The 26,075-nt window shown below is 44.1% G+C and overlaps 1 protein-coding gene across 1 annotated transcript in view; it reads left to right on the forward strand.

Annotated features, from left to right (window-relative positions):
* LOC126334987 (probable chitinase 10) overlaps positions 1-26,075 on the forward strand; it is a 377,522-nt gene that overhangs the window by 227,227 nt on the left and 124,220 nt on the right. Inside the window, exons 3-5 of the mRNA XM_049997795.1 lie at positions 12,954-13,177; positions 22,933-23,170; positions 25,650-25,829. Coding sequence (XP_049853752.1) covers positions 12,954-13,177; positions 22,933-23,170; positions 25,650-25,829 — 642 coding nt within the window. The remainder of the gene's footprint in view (positions 1-12,953; positions 13,178-22,932; positions 23,171-25,649; positions 25,830-26,075) is intronic.

The raw sequence follows: 26,075 nt of genomic DNA on the forward strand, positions 1-26,075 counted from the left end.
ATTTGCCATCCTCCTCTGAGGCAGCGACTTTTATAATAGTGGCGTCAACCAAACACTAATTTTTTAGGTCCGGTTCAGAGGGTCAAAATATAATTCAGGGAACCTAATAGATTTCTGGTTGCTTTGACAAGCCATTTATATTTATAATATCGTGATTCAACGAGGGTGATGTGAGAACACAAGAACATACAAAGAAGAAAATTACTAGAAAAATGTCAAACAACCGTAGTCTGTTTACTGTTAGATATTCAGTTACTTACTCACATGTTCCGTAGAATTTGCACAAGGTTTCTCAAACGGATATGAAATAAGTTCGTTTACAGGCTACGTGTACTTGATTTCCTTGTGAGTTTTGTTACAAAAAACGGTTAAAATGGCTCTGAGCACTATGGGACTTAACAGCTGAGGTCATCAGTCCCCTAGAACTTAGAACTTATTAAATCTAACTAACCTAAGGACATCACATACATCCATGCCCGAGGCAGGATTCGAACCTGCGACCGTAGCAGTCGCACGGCTCCGGACTACGCGCCTAGAACCGCGAGACCACCGCGGCCGGCAGTTTTGTTATACACTGGCCGTTTACACATTACTATAAAGCACAATGCCTTATTAGTATTTAATATTAATTACGTATCTAGTGACAGACTTACAGTTTGATTGTTTGTTTCTTATTTAGATACACAAAGCGTCAAGTTTTTAAACAAGAATTCGATTGTGAGACATGAAGAATTACATAGAAAAAAATGATTAGAATCTAGAATTTGTATTTTCACCTGTCAAATCCATGGAGAAGAAATAAAAACTTTGAGGTTCGCCGATGACATCGTAATTCTGTCAGAGACAGCAAGGGACTTGGAAGAGCAGTTGAATGAAATGAACAGTGTCTTGAGAGGAGTATATAAGATGAACACCAACAAAAGCAAAACGAGGATAATGGAATGTAGTCGAATTAAGTTGGGTGATGCTGAGGGAATTAGATTAGGAAATGAGACACTTAAAGTAGTAAAGGAGTTTTGCTATTTGGGGAGCAAAATAACTGATGATGGTCAAAGTAGAGAGGATATAAAATGTAGACTGGCAATGTCAAGGAAAGCGTTTCTGAAGAAGAGAAATTTTTTAACATCGAGTATAGATTTAAGTGTCAGGAAGTCTTTTCTGAAAGTATTTGTATGGAGTGTAGCCATGTAAGGAAGTGAAACATGGGCGATAAATAGTTTAGACAAGAAGAGAATACAAGCTTTCGAAATGTGGTGCTACAGAAGAATGCAGATCAGATGGGTAGATCACATAACTAATGAGGAAGTACTGAACAGAATTGGGGAGGAGTTTGTGGCACAACTTGACCAGAAGAAAGGATCGGTTGGTAGGACATGTTCTGAGGCATCAGGGGATCACCAATTTAGTATTGGAGGGCAACGTGGAGGGTAAAAATCGTAGAGGGAGACCAAGAGATGAATACACTAAGCAGATTCAGAAGGATGTAGGTTGCAGTAGGTACTGGGAGATGAAGAAGCTAGTACAGGCTAGAGTAGCATGGAGAGCTGCATCAAACCAGTCTCGGGACTGAAGACCATAACAACAAAAACAACCTGTCAAAACATTTTTTTCTGTTAAGCAAACTTGATCACATATTGACACTCTTTGAGGGCCGCTGATAACAGCTTCAGTAGTAACCAGTGTCGGTAATTTTTAGGGCTCTGTACCTGAATTGATCAAAACAGAACCATTACAGGATCATATTCTTTACTGTCTGTCTGTCCGTCCATCGGGTGTTAACACCCAATTTTCTCAGGAGTGAATATCGAATACTAAGTTCTACCGTCCCTTGACGTTGTGAAAACGTAAAGCTTCCAAATCAAAAGATACGGCCACATACATTGAAGAGCCAAAGAGACTGGTACACCTGTCTAATATCGTGTAGGGCCCCCGGGAGCACGCAGAAGTTCAGCAACACGACGTGGCATGGACTCGACTAATGTATGAAGTAGTGCTGGAGGGTAATTGACACCGTAAATCCGTAAGAGTACGAGGGGATGTCGATCTCTTCTGAACAGCACCTTGCAAGGCATCCAAGATATACTAAATAATGTTTATGTCTGGGGAGCTGAGTGGCCAGCGGAAGTGTTTAAACTCAGAAGAGTGTTCCTAGAGCCATTCTGTAACAATTCTGGATGTATGGGGTGTCGCGTTGTCCTGCTGGAATTGCACAGGTCTGTCGGAATTCACAATGGACATGGATGGATCCAGGTGAACAGACAGGATGCCTAAGTACGTGGCACCTGTCAGAGTCGTATCTAGACGTGTCAGGGGTCCCTTATCATTCAAACTGCACATGCCGCACACGATACACCATTAGAGAGCCTCCACCAGCTTAATCAATCCCCTGCTGACATGCAGGGTCCATTGATTTTTGAGGTTCTTTTCCATATCCGTACATGTCCATCCGCTCGATACAATTTTAAACGAGGTTCGTCCGACCAGGTAGTATGTTTCCAATGATCAACAGTCCAATTTAGGTGTTGACGGACCCAAGCGAGACGTAAAGCTTTGTGTCGTATAGTCATCAAGGGTCTTGAGTGGGCCTTTGGATCCGAAACACCATACCGATGTTTTGTTGAACGGTTCGCACGCTGACACTTGTTGATGGCTCAGCATTGAAATCTGTAGCAGTTTGCGGAAGGATTGCACTTCTATCACGTTGAACGATTATCTTCAATCGTCGCTGGTCTCGTTCTTGCAGGATTTTTTTCCGGCCGCAGCGACGTAGGAGATTTGGTATTTTACCGGATTCAGGATACACTCGTGAAATGGTAGTGCGGGAAAGTTTCAATTTCATCACTGCCTCGGATATTCTGTGTCCCATCGCTCGTACGCTGACCACAACACCACGTTGAAACTCACTTAAATCTTGATAACCTGCCCATTGTAGCAGCAGTAACCGATCTGACAACTGCGCGAGACACTTAACATAGGTGTTGCCGACCGCAGCGCCGTCTTCTGCCTGTTTACATATCGCTGTATTTGAATACGCATGCCTATACCAGTTTCTTTGGCACTTCAGTGTATGTCACGTATTTTCATACTCGCAAACTCACTCATCAAATCCCGCACATGAGCAGTTTATACATATAATTAAGTTTGTACAGAATCCGTCACACAACGAGTCTTATTCGCACTTCTCGTTTCTTTCCTCTCTGGAATAAAAAAATCGGCTTCACTTGTTGTGATTTTGATTAGGGTAAATGCGTTTGTTGTCAGGTATCTTGAACGACTTTGTTTCCATAATGGATTATAAAATTACGCCACCCTGTTATAACCAAATCGTAAGACTCGGAAGACATATTCTCCACCCTGGAGCTGAAAGAAGAGAGCCGATAAGTCTGTGAGAGAACAGCCACTAAGGACTTGGAGGTTAGCGACAGCGTTCTGCTTGTCTGCCCGGGGTCTGCCGCCACCTGTTCTTGCAGCGGCGGCGCGCGGTCGGCTTTCTCGCCGAGCAAAAACCTCCCCGGAGTCCACCGACGTCGCTCATCCCCTCCCAGTCGCGGGCAGCATCGGCTCATCTCTTCCCGCACAGGGCCTGGCTTTACGTAAGACGGATGAGGTGGCAACGGCTGCCGCCAGCAGAGTACAGTAGAAAGCGCGCTCGCCGCGGAGATAGCGCTTCGGAAGCTTTTGTCCGCATCACTCAGCTGCCGATAGCGGCCGTCGGTTCAGCTCCGAGCAGCGCCAGGCAGTGAAATGTGGGCACCGAACTCGGTGTACGTACGCATCGGCAGTGAAATCTCTCGGGTCAACGGGTCGCCAATGGCGTCTCGCCCTTAACCCTCAGAGTTCATGCGCCTTCCTGGTGCTTCGTTTCATGCACGTAGTGCTCTCTCGCCATCTCTGGAGGAGGAAGGTCGTGAAAGCGTATACTTCGCTGATACTCTTTTTTTGGAAGATAGCTTTCACCGCTCACGAAGCGCAGATTTTAAATTCGCGTGATGTACTGACAACGCATTTCAGACAGAAGCTGCAGCCAGATTTCTATATAACTAGTAGTACCTATTCGAGTATCAGTCGTATATCATGCACAATGACTGTTCAAAAACTTCCGCAACATTTGTAATTTCGCGCCAATAGTGTGTTGGAGCGAAGTACGGTCGGCATCGCTGCACACGACTGTATTCAATGCCGGAAGTTTCTCTGCTGTATGTCTGTTATTGTTCAGTGCTGTATTGGGTAGAACGTTGTGAATTTCGAGATGGAAGAGTTGGAAGAGCAACGCGTCTGCATTACATTTTGCCTGAAACTCAAGAAAAGCTTTACAGATACACACCAAATGATGCAGAATGCCTACTGTGACGATTACTTAAGCCGTACGCTGTGTTCACATGGTTTAAAAATGTCCCGACTGAAGGTAAAGAAGACCCTCCTTCAGGACGCCCTTCGACATCTAGCGACATCAGGAAAGTCAACGAAGCTCTGCGTGCCAATCGAAGACTGACTGTTCGAGTGGTTGCAGAAGAACGTAACATTTCCATTGGATCGTGTCTTGAAATCCTGACACAGCATCTTGGAATGCATTGTGTTGCCACCAAGTTCGTCACACGGCTCAAGAGTCAACACCAGAAAGACGTTCGTCTCGCAGCCTGTGGAGAGCTTCTGGATCGCACAAATGAGAACGAGATATTCCTTAAGAGAATCATAACTAGTGATGAGACGTGGGTCTACGGTTATAATGTTGAGACCAAGGTACAATCTTCACAATCGGTTGGCAAAAGTTCTCCAAGACCAAAAAAAAGCTCGTCAGGTCAGGTCACATGTCAAAGCCGTGCTGATAGTTTTCTTTGACTTTAAAGGATTAGTTCACCATGCATTCGACGCACAAGGACAAACTGTTAATCGATAGTGCTATCGGGACGTGTTGACGCCTGCGAGAAGATGTGAGTGGGGAGACAATTCATGGCTCTTGCATCACGGTAACGTACCCGCCCATTTATTCCTGTTGAAGCGTGACTATTACACAAAAACGGAAACCACTGTGCTGTTTCATGCTCCGTATTCTCCAGACCTGGCGCCTGCGGACTTTTTTTTTTTTATTTCCAAAGTTGAAAACCCCTTTGGAGGGACGAAGATTTGCAACGACAGACGAGATAAAAGAAAATTCGCAGACTGGGCTTCGCGCGATCCAGCAAGAGGCGTACCAAGAGTGTTTCCGGAAGTGGAAATGGTTTTGGGAGTGGTGTACCAATTGTGGAGGCGAGTACTGTGGAGGAGACTGTGCACAAGTAAAACGTAAGCGCAGAATAATTTTATGGACAAAGATCCGCAATCTTTCGAACAGACCACGTATACCCCAGAGAGGAATCTTAGGAATTTACAAGATATTACATTTTATTGAAGTCGCCAGGTTGTTCGAGAGCGCTAATGTTCGGCTCACTGGACTCTGGTAGGCGCGCCGACCCAGGATCGAATCCGCCCGGTGGATTAACAACTTAGGCCAGTGTGGCAGCCAGTCTTGATGTGGATTTTAGGCGGTTTTCCACATCCCACTAGGTGAATACCGGGCTGGTCCTCACATCCCGCTTCAGTTACACGACTCTCAGACATCTGAAGCACGTTCGCACTATTTCATGGCTTGCACTAGACACAGACAGCTGGGGTACACTGGTACCATCCCGGTGGGTATTGGGTGGCGGCAGAAAGGACATCCGGCCACCCCTTTAAACTAACCATGCCAAATCCGACCCTGCAGAAGAAGAAGAAGAATGCATATTTTATTGAAATGCAATACACTGAAATTATGTAAAATTATATTATGGGTTATTAAATTAGGTACACTGGTTCCATACCAGGGGGTATTGGGTGGTGGCAGGGAAGGCATCCAGCCACCTCTTTAAACTAACCATGCCAAATCCGACCCTGCAAAAGAAGAAGAAGATTGGACATTTTATTGAAATGCAATACACTGAAATTATATAAAAATATATTATGCTCATTAATTTAGCTTAAAGTCTGCTATAGTTTAAATTCTGCCATAGGGCTCTTCAATGCAGTAGAAAAAATTATGCAACAGAAACTTATTTAGTCTTAAAACCTCCAATACGATACGCACAAGACATTTAAATTTCTCTGGAAAGTCACTGAACACATGTGTACCACGTAGCTGACTACTTTCTGTACTAATGTTAAACGGCTGAAAGTACGAAATACGTTGATATGGGCTTATCGTTTGCACGGCCACAGTCAGTATGAGGTTTCTACTCCGTATTAATTCCATTTCCCCATTTTAATCTGCATATGGCTCACTATTATCAATTTTCACCCGTAGGCCATTCCGACGATGCCCCAAAATGGAGAAAGGCGTCATTTCCTTGTAAACAAAAAAGATTTTGCATCCTAGACTGTCTTATCTCCAGACATCCGTACCCAGTTGCTGAACCAAGCGCCTACTATGGAATGGAATCAACTCTACCAAGAATGCCACTAGTTCTGGGAGAATGCTGTCTACCACTGGTGCCTTGTTTCTTCATCTGCCTGTGTTCCGCTAACGTACTGGCGATCCAAGCGGCAGCTGAGTGACGGCGCGAACACTTGCAGCCCCTGTCGGCTCCGCGCTTGCCTGTGCTGTACAGTGGCGCGCCGTGCCGTGTTTTTTCGGCTCGGCGTGCTGGAAAGCGCGCCCGCCACCCGGCCGGGTTTCTCCAGCGCCGCGTCCGTGTCCATGTCGGCGGCTCGTGCGCCACCTGCGTGAGGAGAATCTGCGCCGCTGCGCCGTCACGAGCTGCTGCCGCCGAGTACTCCATCGTCTCACACGAGGAGACTCGCCTCCAATAATCTGATAATGGTTACTTGCCCACTAAATCGTTTCACAAAGTCGGAAACTGTGATCGCACGTGAATAGTGATACTTGTTTCATTAAGCTGGAAGCAGAGGTGGCTCCGAACAGGAAGCCGTAACATCTCCAGTGGTTCTCTAAGTGTTGTATGCAGAACTGCTCCAGTTAACTTGATGCGCAGAGGTACTGACCCTACAAGATTATAACCAACAGTTCCAGCCCAGGAATTCGCTAAAAACCTATGTTGCTGACTACCAGTGGAAACGTCTTTTGCCGCGCGGGATCAGCCGAGCGGTCTTGGGCGCTGCGTTCATGGACTGTGCGGCTGGTCCCGGCGGAGGTTCGAGTCCTCCCTCAGGCATGGGTGTGTGTGTGTTTGTCCTTAGGATAATTTAGGTTAAGTAGTGTGTAACCTTAGGGACTACTCACCTTAGCAGTTAAGTCCCATAAGATTTCACACACATTTGAACACAAACATCTTCTCATAGTTCTGCAAGTGATTATTCCAACTGTCACATACAAACAGAAACACGCGGGGGGGGGGGGGGGGGGAGACCTTTAATTTATATACAGCGCTATTCCAAAAGAAGGAACACATTTCAAACATCAGTTGCTTCCAAAATATGACAGGTAGAAATAGAAATCGAACGTTCCTGGAAAGAGAAAAGTACAGATTGTTATGCATTCATTGGGAGTACCATGTATACACGACAAATATCGAAACAATCTCTCATTTCCTACCACACACGAAGCATCTGGTCTCTCCGAATTCACATCATCAACAATGCGATGTCGCAGAGTTTCAAGAGTGTCAGGCATAGAGAGGATAAAAACGCCATTACCCAACCCCACAGATAAAAGTAACAAGGTGTGAGGCCTGGAAACCTGGGAGCCCACCGGCGATGAAGTTCGTCTTCTGATCCTCCTCGTCCAATCCAACGTCCTGGAATGGTGTCATACGGGCAACGTCGGATTTGTCTGAGCACGTCCCACGTTTCCTGAATGACACCATTCCAGGACGTTGGATTGGACGAGGAGGATCAGAAGACGAACTTCATCGCCGGTGGGCTCCCAGGTCTCCAGGCCTCACACCTTGTGACTTTCATCTGTGGGGTTACGTAAAAGATGGCGCTTTTGTCTTCCCTATGCCTAACACTGTTGAAAGTCTATGATATCGCATTGTTGAAGCTGTGAATTCGATAACGAGAGACCAGTTGCTTCGTGTGGCTGCAAATGAGCGACTGTTTCGATATTTGTCGTGTATACATCGTGCTCCCAATGAATGCATAAAAATTCGAACTTTTCTCTTTCCAGGAATGTTGCAATTGAGTTTCTCCTTTTCGTAGTTTGGAAGCAATAAATGTTTGAAACCTACTGATTCTTTTCGAATAGTCCCGTGTAGCTGGCGTCTCTCCTATGAGTCGTCAGGCACATTTTCTCTGGTGTTTTGAGAGACATTTTCAGTTTCGTTTTAGCATTGTGTATCTGGAGCCAACCCAAGTAATTACCACTCGTCACGTCTTTCATGCGAAGCCTTGTATGAACAGAAGGCGTGGGCGTGTTTACCATTACGTACAAAATTATTTTTAATTTGGAATTTTACCTGCCTATTCGATAGAACAGCCTCAGATTAGTCCGGTGCGATATTCGTTTTATCGATATGTATTTGAAGGAAGAGTAAAACACGAAGAATAAACAGCAATACAGCAGCGACGACACCTTTGTAGTTTGGCCACATGGAGCAGCAACGCTTCCTGTATTTCTGGAACCCCGTAACTCCCTCCATCCGGGCATTTTCTTGACCATGGAAGTGGAGAAGAATTGAGACCAGCCGTTCTTAGGTGTCTTGGTCCGCAGAAAAGAAGACGGATCCTTGAGTCACAGCGCGTTTCGTAAACCAATTCACACTGATCTACAGCTATGAGCTACGAGCCTCCATCACCTATCTCAGCGCAGTAGAGTATTACGGACTCTAGTTCATAGGGCTAGAGTTATTTCAGATGCAGGGAGTGTACCAGTAGAGCTTAAGCCACCTTCGCTCTGTGTTTGTACAAAACTGGTACTCTGACAAACAGATTCGTAACACATTTCAACCTACACACACTGACGCTCAAGAACAGCCAGAAGAAAAGAACTCCACGAGGATCGTTTTTCTACCCTAGCCGGCCAGAGTGACCGAGCGGCTCTAGACGCTACAGTCTGGAACCGCGCGACCGCTATGGTCGCAGGTTCGAATCCTGCCACGGGCATGGATGTGTGTGATGTCCTTAGGTTAGTTAGGTTTAAGTAGTTCTAAGTTCTAGGGGACTGATGACGCCAGGAGTTGAGTCCCATAGTGCTCAGAGCCATTAGAACCATTTTCTACCCTATGTTGGTGGCGTGCCCTTTAAGACAGGCAGACTGTTCAAGAAACATCAACTAAAATGTGTCTTCCGCACTCCAACGCGAATGCAAACTATCTTGGGTCCTGTTAAAGACAACGTATTTCTAAGGAGGACAGAGATACAGTGTGGGAGATCATACTCGTACTTTGGCCAGACATGTCGCACTGTTAAGGATAGATGCCCTGAACATAAACTTGAAGATGACGAGCAGCTACCTTGTTGGAATATTGTGTAGCTTCCACAAGATTATCGGACATACTGCCCGTGAACCAATTCAGCATAAATGATAATTTTTTAAAAGCGGTTGGGGGATGGAGGTATGGAGAGGAGGGGCCCACACTAGTTAACACTTAACATACACTCGTTACATCTATATTATGACCGGTAATACAAAGTCATGCATCATGCGGCCACACGGTTAAAAAAAAAAAGAAAAAAAAAAGAAACCAGATCTCTCTCTCCCTACCTTACGGAAGACCCAGATAGTTGTCAAAGCGCTCACCAAGAATGCCGGGTTTTTTGAGTAAATAAACTTTTCCAGAACGACAGAAATGGTCGGAAACAAATAATCGAACAGAGTGAAATAGTAATTTACGCAATACTTGCTAGTTACGTGACCTTACAACTCGACGCGCCAAAACCGATGCTTATAGATACGACGAACAACTCCTACTCTGCCTTTAGTCTTACGGTAATGAATAAATATGTCGGTTAGCCGCTGCTATTTGTACTCCACCCAGGTACCAAAACATCAAATGTAAACAAATGCGCAGTGAACAATTAGAAGCAGAACAAAAGCTGACGAACAGTTTACTACATTGTCCAGTGAATTTACATATATACCAAAGTATCGTGTATATCGGAGAGTACCATGTACCACTAGCATTTATTTCTTTTCCTAGTCTACTCCAGAGGGAGAAAAACTACTGTCATTGTGCCTCAGTGCGAATCCTAATTTCTCCTACCTGGTCTTTGCAATCCTCAGGCGAAATGTACGTTCGCGGCAGTAGACTCACTCTGCAGTCAACTAAAATTGCCTGTTCTCTAAATTTTTCAGTAGTGTTTCACGACGAGAACGCTGCCTTCCATCCAGGGACTCCTTCATCAGTTCCCGAAACATCTGCATAACGCTCACATGTAGATATAACCTGCCGGTAAGAACTCTATCAGCCCATCTCTGAATTCCTTCGTCGTCTTCCTTTAATCAGAACTGTTGAGGATCGCAAACACTCGATCAGTAGGCCCCCTACTCAAAAATAGAAGCACTAGTCTATTCGCAGTCTCCTTTATAGATGAGCTACACTTTCCTAGAAATCTTCTAATAAACTGAAGTGGAGCATTCCCTACCACAGATCTTACGTGCTCGTTCCGTCTCAAGTCGCTTTGCAACGTTACGCCCAGGAGTTAAAGCGACGTGACAGTGTCAAACTGCAGTAATATTGTATTCGATCATTACAGGATTGTTTTGCTACGTGCTTTAGCTGGCATGATACTACATTTAGATCAAGCTGCGATTCATCACACCAATACTTGTCAGTGAACAGTCAAGGATTACTACTCAGCTTATCCGACTGATTATTTATGTAAATAGTGAACGACAGCCATCCTATCACATTGCCTTGTGGCAGTCCTGACGATACCCTCGTCTCTGAAGAACACGTGCCGTCGAGGACAACGCACTGTGGGTCCTGCTGCTTAAGAAGTCTTCGAACCACTCACATATCTGAGAACGTATTCCGTATGCTCGGAGCTTCATTAACAGTCTTCCGTCGCGCACCGACTCAAATGCTTTCCAGAAATCTATGAATATGGAATATGCATGTTGTCCTTCATATTAGGTTCACAGGATGTCGTGCGAAGGAAGGGTAATCATGACAGATGCGCCTCATTTGCGTACATAAACCGCGAGAAGTTGGTTAATAATGACATTTGCCTTAAAGTTATTATTATTGTCTCATAATTTGTTGATGAGGTATTCAAACGAGCTGTGTGGTGAGAACAGGACCGGACCTGACATCGAACCCTGTGGAACACCTGTGTTAATTTTTCCCCAGTAAGAAGACTATTTGGCTTAAAAGCTACCTCCTCCTTCAGATGTGACTTCCGATCAGTTCAGTAATAAGTGAAATATCCTCTACATCTTCATACATATTCCGCAATCCACCATACGGTGAGTGGCGGATGGTACCTCGTACCACAAGTAGCATCTTCTCTCCCTGTTCCACTGCCAAACAGAACGAGGGAAAAATGACTGCCTATATGCCTCTGTACGAGCCCTAATCTCTCTTATCTTATGTTTGTGGCCTTTCCGCGAAATGTAAGTTGGCGCCAGTAAAATTATACTGCAGTCAGCCTCAAATGCCGGTTCTCTAAATTTCATCAGTAGCGATTCACGAAAAGAACACCTCATTTCCTCTAGAGACTCCAACCCGAGTTCCTGAAGCATTTCCGTAACACTCGCGTGATGATCAAACCTACCACTAACAAATCTAGCAGCCTGCCTCTGAATTGCTTCTACGTCCTCCCTCAATCCGACTTGATAGGGATCCCAAATGCTCGAGCAGTACTCAAGAATAGGTCGTATTAGTGTTTTGTAAGCGGTCTCCTTTACAGATGAACCACACCTTCCCAACCAATGAACCGAAGACGACTATCCGCCTTCCCCACAGCTGCCATTACATGCTTGTCCCACTTCATATCGCTCTTCAATGTTACGCCGAAATATTTAATCGACGTGACTGTGTCAAGCGCTACACTACTAATGGAGTATTCAAACATTACAGGATTCTTTTTCCTATTCATCTGCATTAATTTACATTTATCTATATTTAGAGTTAGCTGCCATTCTATACACAAATCACAAATCCTGTCCAAGTCATCTTGTATCCTCCTACAGTCACTCAACGACGACACCTTTCCGTACACCACAGCATCATCAGCAAACAGCCGCACATTGCTATCCACCCTATCCAAAAGATCATTTATGTAGATAGAAAACGACAGCGGACCTACCATACTTCCCTGGGGCACTCCGGATGATACCCTCACCTCCGATGAACACTCACAATCGGGGACAACGTACTGGGTTCTATTACTTAAGAAGTCTTCGAGCCACTCACATACTCGGGAACCAATCCCATATGCTCGTACCTTAGTTAGGAGTCTGCAGTGGGGCACCGAGTCAAACGCTTTACGGAAGTCAAGGAATAGGGCATCGGTCCGATACCCTTCACCCATGGTTCGCAAGATATCATGTGAAAAAAGGGCGAGTTGCGTTTCGCAAGAGTGGCGCTTTCTAAAGCCGTGCTGATGCATGGACAGCAACTTGGTTCAAAAATGGGTCTAGGCACTATGGGACTTAACATCTGAGGTCATCAGTCCCCTAGACTTAGAACTAATTAAACCTAAGGACATCCCACACAGCCATGCCCGAGGCAGGATTCGAACCTACGACCATAGCAGCAGCGTGGTTTCGGACCGAAGCGCCTAGAACCGCTCCGACACAGCGGCCGGCCGACAGCAACTTCTCTGTCTCAAAAGGGTATCGTCAGGAGTGCCGAAGGAAGTGTGATGGGATGGCTGTCGTTCTCTATGTACATAAATAATCATACGGAAAGGCTGAGCAGCAATCCTTGACTGTTCACTGATGAAGACGCTGTAGTACACCGATAAGTAGCGTCTCTGAAAGCGTTTAAGAGGAGGAGGAGGGGCTATTTTGATGAGTGACCCTTGTGTGTCTACAGGTACTGGCAGGCGGCGCCTCAGACGGCCTGGCGGCAGCTCTTCCTCGTCCACGACTTCGTCATCGTCCTCCACGTCGACGAAGGTGCGCACGCGTGACCAGGAGACGTCTGCGAGCGTCAACCGGTTCCGCGTGCGCAACAGGCTGACTCCACCCGGCGCCAACCGCAAGTCCGGCAGCAGCAGCGCCGTGGCCGCCGCCTCCGACAAGTCTGGCGGCTACAAGGTCAGTCTCCTCTGCCGCCGTCTGTGTGGCGGCGTGGCCAGAGGGAGCGCCGGCGCTACGCACAGCAGTATCAGGCGCGCGTTGTAAGAGTATTTTGTGATGATCTGTCAAAGGCATTTGACTGTGTAAATCACAATATCCTTTCAAGTAAATTAGAATATTATGATGTAACACGAAATGCTGCAAAATGGTTTAAATCTTATATCTCTGGCAGGAAACAAAGGGTGTTATTAGGAAAGAGACATGTATTAAGCTGTCAGGCATCGTCCAGCTGCGAACTAATTACATGTGGGGTCCCACAAGGTTCCATTTCAGGACCCTTACTTTTTCTTGTGTATATCAGTGACCTTACTCAGGAACACACATTTTCAGTAACTTGCCAGTGGCCATAAAATGCTTAACAACCAATGAAATTCATTTTAAGAGAAACCTAAAGAATTTATAGGTGACCAACTCCTTCTACTCCACTGATGAATTTCTCAGTAGAACCAACTGATTTGTGTATAACGTCTGCAACATTTCAGTGCAGTGATGTGTTCATTGTAAATAAGCGTGCTTTTGTGTGTGTGTGTGTGTGTGTAAGTACAATCTAACTTTTGCACCATTTCAGTGCAGTAATGTGTTCGTTGTAAATAAGTATTGTAGTAGTTCTATTACATGTTTATTACCTTATAAATAAAAAAAACTTTTTTAATTTAAATTCAGTGCATTAGTGTTTGTAAAATGATGGCGGAGTGAATCGTCCGTGACTTTATTGCAGCAACCGGCTCAAGATTCGTGCGAAGTGATTTAAGGTCAGCTGATGATTAGTCATGTTCCTTCCGAACGGTTAGTATCTTAACAATTGTCCCACCTCCATCACCGTGATCTTGAGAGGCAGAGTTCCTTAAATTTGGTAAAAGTAAAGTAATGTAAAGTCGTATGGCATCAATGGCTGGTAGATACCAAAGAGCAGGTTCCTTCGCGAAGTATGAGAGCTGTGTGTTTAAGTGTATCTGTTAAGTGGATGTGACTTTAATGGGTGCGTGGGTAGTGTAGATCATGTGCGTGTTGGACATGATGAGAGAAGGGAGAGGGTGAAACCCGGTGCCGGCACGCAGCCAGAGCCTCTCGAAGGAGGCCGCCGAGCTTAAACCCCCAACCGAAGGACGGATCAACAGTGTCCCATGCCACTTCACGAGACACTGCGTACAGGTTTGGAGTTTAATTCAAGACACTGCCACGAAGACTGGTGGTCAGTAACTTTACGCCACCACCTGTTCCGTCCCCTCTGCCGTAAAGGTAAATGGACAACTGTCAACGGCATGCGCCGAACCCGAACGGTCCCTCATCCACTGTGGCCACACCTTAACGGTGCTTAACTTCGGTGATCTGACGGTAACCGGTGTATCCATCCCGACAAGACCGTTGACTTAAAATCGGGTAAGAATAACATTAGCACGCAGGCGTCAGTTTCAGGGGTAATGTCAATATTCATATAGAAAGCAGGTCGAGGATCACGGTCAAAAATGATCATGTGAGCAGAGACAGATTATTAACTCGAACTGGATTAGTACTGGAAAGGAATCCCGCCCTGTTTTTCTTTAAGATTCTAATAGTTCTAATGGCTCTAAGCACTATGGATCTTAACATCTGAGGTCATCAGTCCCCTGAACTTAAAACTAGTTAAACCTAACTAACCTAAGGACATCACACACATCCATGCCCGAGGCAGGATTCGATCCTGCGACCGTAGCAGTCGCGAGTTTCCAGACTGTAGCGCCTAGAACCGCTCGGCCACCCCGGCCGGCAGTCACGTAGTTAAATATACGACACGTTTACAGAATAGGAATTAGGTAATGAGCGTTCGGCCGGCGTGGCCAAACGGTTCTAGGCACTACAGTCTGGAACCGTGTGACCGTTACGGTCGCAGGTTCGAATCCTGCCTCGGGCATAGATGTGTGTGATGTACTTAGGTTAGTTAGGTTAAGTAGTTCTAAGTTCTAGGGGACTGATGACCTCAGCAGTAATGTCCCCTAGTGCTCCGAGCCATTTGAACCATTTTTTAATGGGCGTATGATGGCGACATTTAGAGAAATAGCGCTCCCACCATCATGCACAACCTATTCGTCAAACTCGCAATAAGATACGTAGTAATGAAAGACACTTTAAAACTGAAATATCCTTACTTTGTTCTGAGATGTACTGATGGCTGCTTCAACATGATAACCCCCACTTCTCCATCACTTTTATAACATTAAACCATCTCCAAAGACCTCTTTGCGGAAAAGACAGTAATTCGAACTTTACTGCTTGACTTTGAAAGTTGAGCCTCCAGTTACTAATTTTCTTTCACAATCACTGAGCAACAGATAAATGCACAGCCGACACTGAATGTTTTCAGGTTAAATATCCTGTTGAGAACATGGCAGGTAAAATTTCAGCCAGCGAGAAGGCTGCGTGCCGTCACATCACATGCGAGTAAACTGCCGTATTTATGTTTGCTCTGAGGGATGCGTCTTTTCACCGATAGCGAGAACCGGTTTTTACATACGATCGTCGAATATGAAATGAGGCATTAATAATTCATAGCCGCCTTATCGATAAAAAATCGCTGGAGTAGTAATGGCTTATGTTCACGCGAATCATTCGGTAATTACTTAAACACAGAAAATACCCATTGCGTGTGTAACATATTATTCCAAGCACTTGTTGAGCCGAAGGCTACAAATTCCGTACGCTACTCTTTACAAAAAAAGCCATACTGATTCTGTGGCGGTGCAAGTTGTTTATGAACTGCATCTGTTATTACAGCGTTCGCTTCTTATAATTACAGTGAAGATCATTCTTTACTTTACTAGTGAATGATGTGTTCAAATAACCGCTGCAAATAAAATTTAGTTATAATTTGGTAGTGTAGGTATTTCACAGGATATAATGGACACTGTTCTAAATATTGCAAGTATTGATGTACAGATAAACCACAACAGGCCTCTTGTAATATTTGAATTAGTCATATTACTAGAATCGCTCATCAGATATGAGCATTTTTGGATACTTATCCTCCTGGTGGCAAAATGTCAGATGTTTAAAGCTCCGTTGGGCACCGTCGACTGCACCACTTTGTTGTATTGACGACACTGTTGAGCAGAGATTAAACCTTTAACGTGTTACCGTCAGGGGCATGAGTATCTGAACGTCTGACCAACGAATCTTGGTTTGATTTAATTTGATCGAGCCAGGGATACAAAATGACATGTCCTAGCCCTTCGTTGCCCACGCCGAAACTATGTTCACCGTGCGCTATCTTTCTCTGTTATTCTAGAAAAACCAATCAGTACCCTTAAAGAGCAGTACAAGTTACTTTACTAGGTCTCTGATAGCCAAAATTTCTTCAGGAATTAGTGATCCAAGTGTCTTGTGTCCTTTAGCCTTCAGCATTTCGCACTGCACGCTCAATGTGGTTTCATACCCTGTACCACCAATTCTGCCCTTGCCGCTTGTTTCCCTACACCCATCGTGTGCAAGTTCCCATGGGCGTTCATTTGCCCTGGCATGAATTTAATCTCCTTTTCAAGCCTAGGACTATAGATGTCCTTAAGCGTAGTTTTGGTATAATTTCTCATTATCATGCCAGTTTTTTTGGGGGGGGGGGGAGGGGGGAGAGACGGTTAGTCCAATTTTCTGCTCACTGTTTCCTGATCTTGCTGCGTAATTTCGATTTACCGGCTTAGTGCTGATTAGGACAGATTCTCCAAGAGGTTGAGTCATCGACGCTGAGGTAGTCACCATATCAACTTGCTCGTTACGACTAATTCCTGAGTGGCTCTGGACCCACAGCGCGTTAGTCCTGTTGCTTTCCTGTAGTCTCACAAGGTTTCCATGACATCCTGTAACGACACTTGTCCTCATTGACCTCGTTGCAGGGTCTGATTGAATGAATATAGACGCTACGCTCGTTGCAGTACTTACGCAAAGCCTCCTCTTCTCATTTTCTGATAGCGGAAAACTCCGCTTGGATGAGCAAATTTAGTAATAAATAACACGCATCCTTGACACTTTTATCAGAACATTAATTTCTTTGCCGTCCGGAGTGGCCGTGCGGTTCTAGGCGCTCCAGTCTGGAGCCGGGTGACCGCTACGGTCGCAGGTTCGAATCCTGCCTCGGGCATGGATGTGTGTGATGTCCTTAGGTTAGTTAGGTTTGATTAGTTCTAAGTTCTAGGCGACTGATGACCTCAGTACTTAAGTCGCATAGTGCTGAGAGCCATTTGAACCAGCCATTAATTTCTTTAGACAGCTGTATTTCCTGCAGGCGATGTCTGTATTACTACTGTAAAAATCGTACTCACCAAACTCAGATTATCAACGATATACGAATTTCATACCAAATCTATCTTTATACAGTGGAGTATACGTAGATCTTAAAGTACCTGACCGGTAAAAACAATTAAAAGACATAATCTCCTTTAAATTTTTAGTTTCTCGTTTGGACAGTCTCAGTCATCTTCAAATAAGTGTACTGCCCGCGAAGACCGCTCCTAATTAAAGCCAGTAAAAAATTAATAAATTAAAAGTTAACAAGTATAGCAATAGGTCGTTTTCAGATTAAAAGAAATCGTATGTTGTAATAAAAGGTTAGAATTGTGTTTTCCTATACGGGACTTAAAACCAGACCGTCATCTACTCAAATACGTATGTACGGATCAAATTTATGAATTATTTCGTCGTACTTGGGGGACCACAGACATATTAAAAACTTAAATACACAGTACAGATGTTTCACAACAACATTTCAAAAATGGCTCTGAGCACTATGGGACTTAACATCTATGGTCATCAGTCCCCTAGAACTTAGAACTACTTAAACCTAACTAACCTAAGGACAACACACAACACCCAGCCATCACGAGGCAGAGAAAATCCCTGACCCCACCGGGAATCGAACCCGGGAACCCGGGCGCGGGAAGCGAGAACGCCGCCACACGACCACGAGATGCGGGCAACAACAACATTTATTTTATAGTTTGCTGTGAAACGCTATCGGATTTTTAACCCATCCTTACATAACTTAAGACTATACAGACAGTATACACAACATCAGTTGCAGTTTATAGTTGTAGAAAAACAGTTTTTTCAAAGATATATGACCTTTTACGACTGTATATCTAAACGGGAAACGCTAGCAGAATGAAATACCCAAAGAATATATGATATAATACTCCTTGTGCTACATTATACGCAAAGATTAGAAGAATAAGAATGTGAGGAGTCAATGTTCTTGACATCCGCCCATTACTTTATCCATATATTATTGAAGTCTGATCCATTACTCACATATATACTGTTTTGGCTGGTTGTTATATTTTTAATCTTTGATTATAATGTAATTAGTCTATTTGTTAAGAGCTTCTTGCGTTTTTCGTATAGATTAATGGTCGTAAAAAGATCATATAGAATATTTTGGAAAACAGTCTTTCTGTAGCTATAAATTGTTTCTGATGTTATGGGAACTATCTGTTTACTCTTAAGTTCTCTACGGATAGCCTAAAAAGGCACCGAGCATGGTGGCACTGTTGTTAGCACACTGGATTCGTATTCATGAGGATGACTGTTCAAATCCGCGTCCGGCCATACTGCTTCAGTTTTTCCGTGATTTCCCTAACTCGCTCCGGGATGGTAGCTTTCGAAGGGAACACCCGACTTTCTTCCCCTTCCTCCCCTAACACGATGGGACCCATGACGTCACTGTTTGGTGTCGTTCCCTCAAATCAACCAACCAACCTAAAAATCCAAAAGCCTGTGCACAATGAACTCTAAAATGAACTTATTGTGGCATATCAGTACCATATATTTGAATTTTCATATGCAGCACACAAAGCTCATAATAATGAAAATGGCTAATACTTGCGAAATTCATCAGTTCTGCAGCGTTTACCTTTCTTTTTGTAAAGCCTCTGGCTTTAATACCCTACACAACAAAACTGATAGCGCGTCTGCCAGGGTTTCACTGACGACGATTTTGGGGAATCTCCTTCAGAGTAGTTCAGTCTGGAGTCCACTAATACAGGGGTTGAGCCGCTGAAGACAAGAAGGTTAGGATGTAAACTCTCGTCAACTACGAGATGATTACATACAGTACGGAAAGAGTAGTCTGGATGAAAATTGGCCGTGTTCTTTCATAACTTTCAAAAGGAACCATCCTGGCATTCACAGTAATTATGATCACGGAGACCCTAAATCTGGATTGCCGGGAGGGGTTTGAACCATGGCGAGCCCAGCGTGCTGACTCCAGCGTCACATCGCTCGGTTTAAACTGGACAGGCCTAAAAAATGACCTTAAGACATTCTTACGAACAACACCTTCCTTATATTAATAGTGTGCGTTTTCGTTCATAATGCCACGAATCTTATACATGTACAGGATTACTGTGCTATTCACAATAAACTTCCAGGCAGAGGGTTCAGTGAACCACCTTCAAGGTGTCTCTCTACCCTTCCACTCTCGAACGGCTCGCGGGAAAAACGAGCACTTAAATTTTATCATGATGATCATTTCCCCCTATGTAGGTGGGTGCCAACATAATGTTTGCGCAGTCGGAGGAGAAAACTGGTGATTTAAATTCCATGAGAAGATCCCGTCGCAATGAAAAAGGCCTTTGTTTTAATGATTGCCACTCCAATTCACGTATCATGTCTGTGGCACTATCTCCCTTTTTTCGCCATAATACAAAAGAAGCCGCACTTCTGTGTACTTTTTCGATGTCATCCGTCAGTCCCACCTGATGCGGATCCCACACCGCACAGCAATACTCCAGAATAGGGCGGACAAGCATGGTGTAAGCAGTCTCTCTAGTAGACCTGTTGCACCTTCTAAGTGTTCTGCCAACGAATCGCAGTCTTTGGCTTGCTCTACCCACAACATTATCTATGTAATCGTTCCAATTTAGGTTATTTGTAAGTGTAATCGGTAAGTCGTTTAGTTGAATTTACAGCCTTCAGATATGTATGACTTACAGCGTAATCGAAATTTAGTGGATTTCTTTCTGTACTCATGTGAATAACCTCACACCTTTCATTATTCAGGAACAATTGCCACTTTTCACACCATACAGATATCTTGTCTAAATCATTTTCCAATTCGTTTTGGTCATCTGATGACGTTAGAAGACGGTAAATGACAGCATCATCTGCAAACAATGTAAGACGGCTACTAAGATTGTCTCCTATATCGTTAATATAGATCAGGAACAATAGAGGGCCTATGAAGCCTCCTCGAGGAACGCTGAACATAATTTGTGTTTTACTCTATGACTTTCAGTATATTACTACGAACTGTGACCTTTCTGACAGGAAATCACGAATGCAGTCACACAACTGAAGCGATATTCCATAGGCACGCGCCGGCCGCGGTGGTCTAGCGGTGCTAGGCGCTCAGTTCGGAACCGCGTGACTGCTACGGTCGCAGGTTCGAATCCTGCCTCGGGCATGGATGTGAGTGATGTCCTTAGGTTAGTTAGGTTTAAGTAGTTCTAAGTTCTAGGGGACTTATGACCACAGCAGTTGACTCCAATAGTGCTCAGAGCCATTTGAACCATAGGCACGCAGTTTGGTTAGAAGACGCTTGTGAGGAACGGTGTCAAAAGTCTTCTGGAAATCTAAAAATATGGAATCAATTTGACATCCCCTGTCGATCATAATCACTTCATGAAAATTAAAAACTAGTTGTATTTCGCAAGAACGATTTTTTCTGAATCCGTGCTCACTATGTGACAATAAATCGTTTTCTTCGAGGTACTCCGCAATGTTCGTCCAATGTATGTCCAAAAACCGTACTGAAAATCGACGTTAGTGATATGGGCCTGTAATTTAACGGATTACTCCTACTTTCCTTTTTAGGTATTGGAGTGACTTGAGGAATTTTCCTGTCTTTAGGTACGGATCTTTCTGTGAGCGAGCGATTGTATATAATTGCTAAATGTGGAGCTATTATATCAGCATACTCTGAGAGGAACCTGTCTGGTATATGATCTGGACTAGAGGCCTTGCCTATATTAAGTGATTTAAGCTGCTTTGCGACACCGAGAATGTCTACTTCTATGTTTCTCATCTTGGCAGTTGGTGTTGCTTGGAATTCAGAAATATTATACTTCGTCTTCTTTGGTGAAGAAATTTCGGAAAATCGTGTTTGGTAACTCTGCTTTAGTGGCACTGTCGTCAGTGACTTCACCGTTGTTATCGAGCAGCGAAGGTATTGATTGCGTCTTGCCTCTGGTGTGCTTTATGTGTGACCAGAATCTCTTTGGGTTTTCTACCATATTTCGAACAGAGTTTCGTTGCGGAAATTATTAAAAGCATCTCTCATGGAAGTGCTCGCTATTTTTCGAACTTCTGTAAAACTTTGCCAATATTGGGGATTTTTCTTTCTTTTAAATTTGGCATGCAGTTTTCGCTGCTTATGCAACAGCCATCTGACCCCTTTTTGTGTACCATTGAGGATCGGTACCATCAGTTATTAATTTATGTGGTATATGTCTCTTAATTGCTGCGATACCATCTCTTTGAAATCATTCCATAACTTTTCTACGCTTACATGACCAGATCAGAAGGAGTGAAGGCTGTCTCTTGAAACTAATTTTTATCAGCTTCTTTAAATAGATATACTTAGCGTTTCTTTTTGATGGACGTAGGTGTTACGGCATACAGTCCAGCAGCAACTGCCTTGTGGTCGCTAATCCCTTTATTCGTCACGATGCTCACTATTTGTCCAGGATCTTATACAGGTTCTTCTGTCCAGATTTACGTTGCAGTGGGATCGGAATGGCTGTTCTCAAGTTGGAGATATGCTGTGCTTTCAAGCAGGAAAACTTTATTATTCTTCCTCATCATAAGCTGTCAGTTTCTGCTCACCAGGTTCTTCTACATATCTCTTCGTCAGAACGTGCAAGCCAAATGCGAATCATATATAACTGTGACTTAACATTTTACGATATATGATACGATGTTTTACAGGCCTATTTCTAACTTGTAGAATTCTCTGGTGTCCGGCCAGGTCAAGTCGTAATTATTCCTCGATATGTCGGCAAGCAGACCCATTACCACCTTTAGATGGTCCCTGTTATCTGCAAACCTTTCTTATTTGCTACCGTAACAGTCGGATTCATTCCAGTCTCGAGCCGATTTCACCGCATAGGTCTGAATTTGTTTGTTTTTCTCATTTCGCGTGAGGGCTGTAACGATTCCTTTCGATAGGTCACTGCCCGTTCTTTCCGCACTCCTTCTTTAACACTCGTCTGCAGTGACTTCGGTATCACTACCGAGCGAGACAGAATAGCTATACTCATCCCTGCATGCTGATTTAGGTTTTATTAAATTGATCGGGATAAATTGTGGGACACGACCGGAAATTCTTCCTCACCCCTCCCATCCCTCCTCAAAATGAGCTTGTGCTCCGTCTCTAAATGACCCCGGTCTCAACGGAACATAGAAACCTAGTGTTCTTTCTTTCTTTTTTGTAATCGACTGCCAATTACTGTAACAACTTCTGCTTACAAACTTTCTACATGACGTGCGCTGTATTAACCATCTATTGGTGAATGATTACATCGAATTTTCAGATTACACTCCTTTGCCTGCTCCTGGTGACTCCGACGTTCGCTACGTGGTCTAAACCTTAAGAAATACAAGTATGATAATGGCTGAAAGTTCCTTGCTAAACTAAAGCTTTCTATCGCGTGGGAAACTGGAGCACTGAACTCGTACGTACGTGCCTGCAGGTGGTGTGCTACTACACCAACTGGTCGCAGTACCGTACGGCGCACGGCAAGTTCCTGCCGGAGGACATCACGCCGGACCTGTGCACACACATCATTTACGCCTTCGGCTGGCTCAAGAAGGGCAAGCTGACCAGCTTCGAGGGCAACGACGAGACCAAGGACGGCAAAGTCGGCCTGTACGAGCGCGTCATGGCGCTCAAGAAGGCCAACCCCAAGCTGAAGGTCCTGCTCGCGCTTGGTGAGTAGCCAGTGCGTCACTCCCGGTGAGTAATTGGTGCCACTTCCGCACACACCTCAGTGGCGGGCGATTCACGGACGCTGCCACTGTACTAGAATTTACATCCTGATCACACAGGAATTTCCTTACTTTCATTCGGCTGTAAAATCGATTCTGAAAATCTACTTACGAGAGAACATCAGAAAGTAAGTTACACATTATTATGACACACCAAGTAAACCGAGCCAGGTGGCGCAGTGGTTAGACACTGGACTCGCATTCGGGAGGACGACGGTTCAATCCCGCGTCCGGCCATCCTGATTTAGGTTTTCCGTGATTTCCCTAAATCGCTCCAGGCAAATGCCGGGATGGTTCCTTCAAAGGGCACCGCCGACTTCCTTCCCCGTCCTTCCCTAACCCGATGAGACCGATGACCTCGCTGTCTGGTCTCCTTCCTCAAAACAACCAACCAACCAACCAACCACACCAAGTAATTTTTATTGAATGCTGGAATGCATTTGAGAGTTACACAGGCATCAGATGGCATCTTATTGTTTCTCACTCTATTCAACTGTACTGTTCCCAGACTGTGAATACCACATTTTACCATCTCAACTTGAAGCTCTGGACTGCAGAACCAGTTATCATAGAACAGTTTATGATTTTTGTACTTTGGTATTCTTTCAGCCAATCTAAGCACTACATTTCCACTGGTGTTTACATTAGGAAGATGACTGGTTTGATTGACGGGTCAAGAATAGACTTCAAAATCATAAATAATACCACTGGCACCTGCTACGCAATATATTTTGTAGCCCCACTTCTTTGGTTTCTTGGGATTATACTGTTTCAAGCTACTGTGACCTTTGAATGGCACAATTTGTTCGTCCACTGCAAGGTGTTCTTCAATTGGTATTTTTGATAAATTTTTTCGCAGCATCTCGCTTAACATTCTAACCTTGAACAGTCTGTCAGGTGCAGAATGTTGCTGAGTATTGTCATCAAAATGTAAATATCTCTTTATTTGTTCCCATCTGCGTAGTGTCATTACATCAGACACTTGTTTCACACCACATTTCTTGTTCCAGTATCTTCTGTTCCCAGGTATAGCAATCAGTGACATGTAGTATGCAATACCAATAAATTGTTCAATTTCAGTAGAGGTAACACTAAAGGTGTTGGCCACATCACACTGCTTCGAATACAGATTTGTTTGTTGACATATGTAATCAATGATACTTGAGTCAAAAATCTTTTTGAAGTAAGTTAGTGGTGAAAATACTTCTGTAGATGGTGGAACTTCTCCAGTCCAAACAGGAGAAGGAAATAGAGATTTTACCGTGTTCCTCTTCCAAATAAGGTTCAATTTCGGCACATTACAACGAGATGAAGATTGTGCCTGAGGAAAATTATCATCAACTTCAGGTTCAACTATCTGCTCTGTGTTTGGAACACAAGGCGATACCACTTCATCTGGCTCATCACAGTTTTCTTCGCTGCTGCTACTGTCACCTGATTGTGAGCCTGAAAAGTAGAGTGTGAATTACTTGTCATCAGAAACTGAACAGGAGATGGTGCTGGGAAACTATATAAAGCTGACTAGGCTACATTGCTGGTCTAAGTCACAGTCACAATTTTTTAGATAAAAAGCATGGAACACATTTGGGACATCAACAATTGATATATTGTCACGAGAAAAAGAACACACATGAAAAGAACTGAAAAGAGTTGTATATTAGAGCAAGTAAATGTTGCCACTGTAGCGAAAATCCAATCAATTTCTCATACTGATGTAACTGTTTACATGATTTTTTTATGAAAATTGCTAGTCAATTTCTAACTCACCTGTAACCATCCAGGAACGTAGGTTTTATCCAGATCACTGTCATCCTCGTCACTGCTTTCTGGAGGAATGTAGCTTCTTTCTTGTCTTTTTCCGTAAAATAAACTGGTATCCATGTTTCCTTCACGTATTGTCCACTTTTACCTTTACTGCACACTGTTCATGCAAATACACACACACAAAAGTTTGAATAAAAAGCAAAGAAACAATTATTTCGAAAGAAACAATACGTTTTGTGGATTCTTCCAAAAGAAACACGGCGAAAGAAAAGCTCAAAAGACACGTCACTCACGAATAAATAAATTCCAACAATCACACGCCCGGAGACCCATAGCCTTCTAGACATACCAACAGTTCTGCGAACTTTTACTCAAGTGCCATAAGCAGGTGCTGCCATCTGACGTGATACACGAAAAACACAGATGTATATCTGCGTGTACACTGAACGTCAGTGGCACAGTTACATTACATGAGCCAGTACAGAGTTCTGAAAATATGTATACTTAAATATACACAGTGCAATAGAGGGTTAAGGAAACACTGACATGGTTCACGATAATAAAACGTGGCACAAAATTACCCTACTTCCAGATATTTTCTCTGAATTTCTCTTAGCCACTGCAGGGCAGAAACTGACTGCGGCTTTTGCCCTTTCAGGTGGCTGGTCTTTCGGCACACAGAAGTTCAAGGCGATGTCAGAGACTCGGTACACGCGCCAGACGTTCATCTACAGCGCCATCCCCTACCTGCGAAAGCACGACTTCGATGGACTCGACATGGACTGGGAGTACCCTAAGGGTACCGACGACAAGAAGAACTTCGTGCTGCTCCTCAAAGGTGAGTACAATAATACAGTGAGTGTCAGTACTGAATATTAATGCGAAAGAAAGCACAATGAAAACCAGAAATTACCAGTTTAAATTTTTGCAGTGTATTCCTACGTTACGGCTATATTACCGAAATTAACAGCGACCACTATCGAGGTTGAAAGCGTCCTTTCGCAGATGGTCAGGCATCAACATGAAAAATAATTGTAGTACCGCCTGTGGGACATACTGGGTAGTGAGAACCATGTTTAGTGAG

This window comes from Schistocerca gregaria, chromosome 2 (assembly GCF_023897955.1).
Source record: "Schistocerca gregaria isolate iqSchGreg1 chromosome 2, iqSchGreg1.2, whole genome shotgun sequence".
NCBI lineage: Eukaryota > Metazoa > Arthropoda > Insecta > Orthoptera > Acrididae > Schistocerca > Schistocerca gregaria.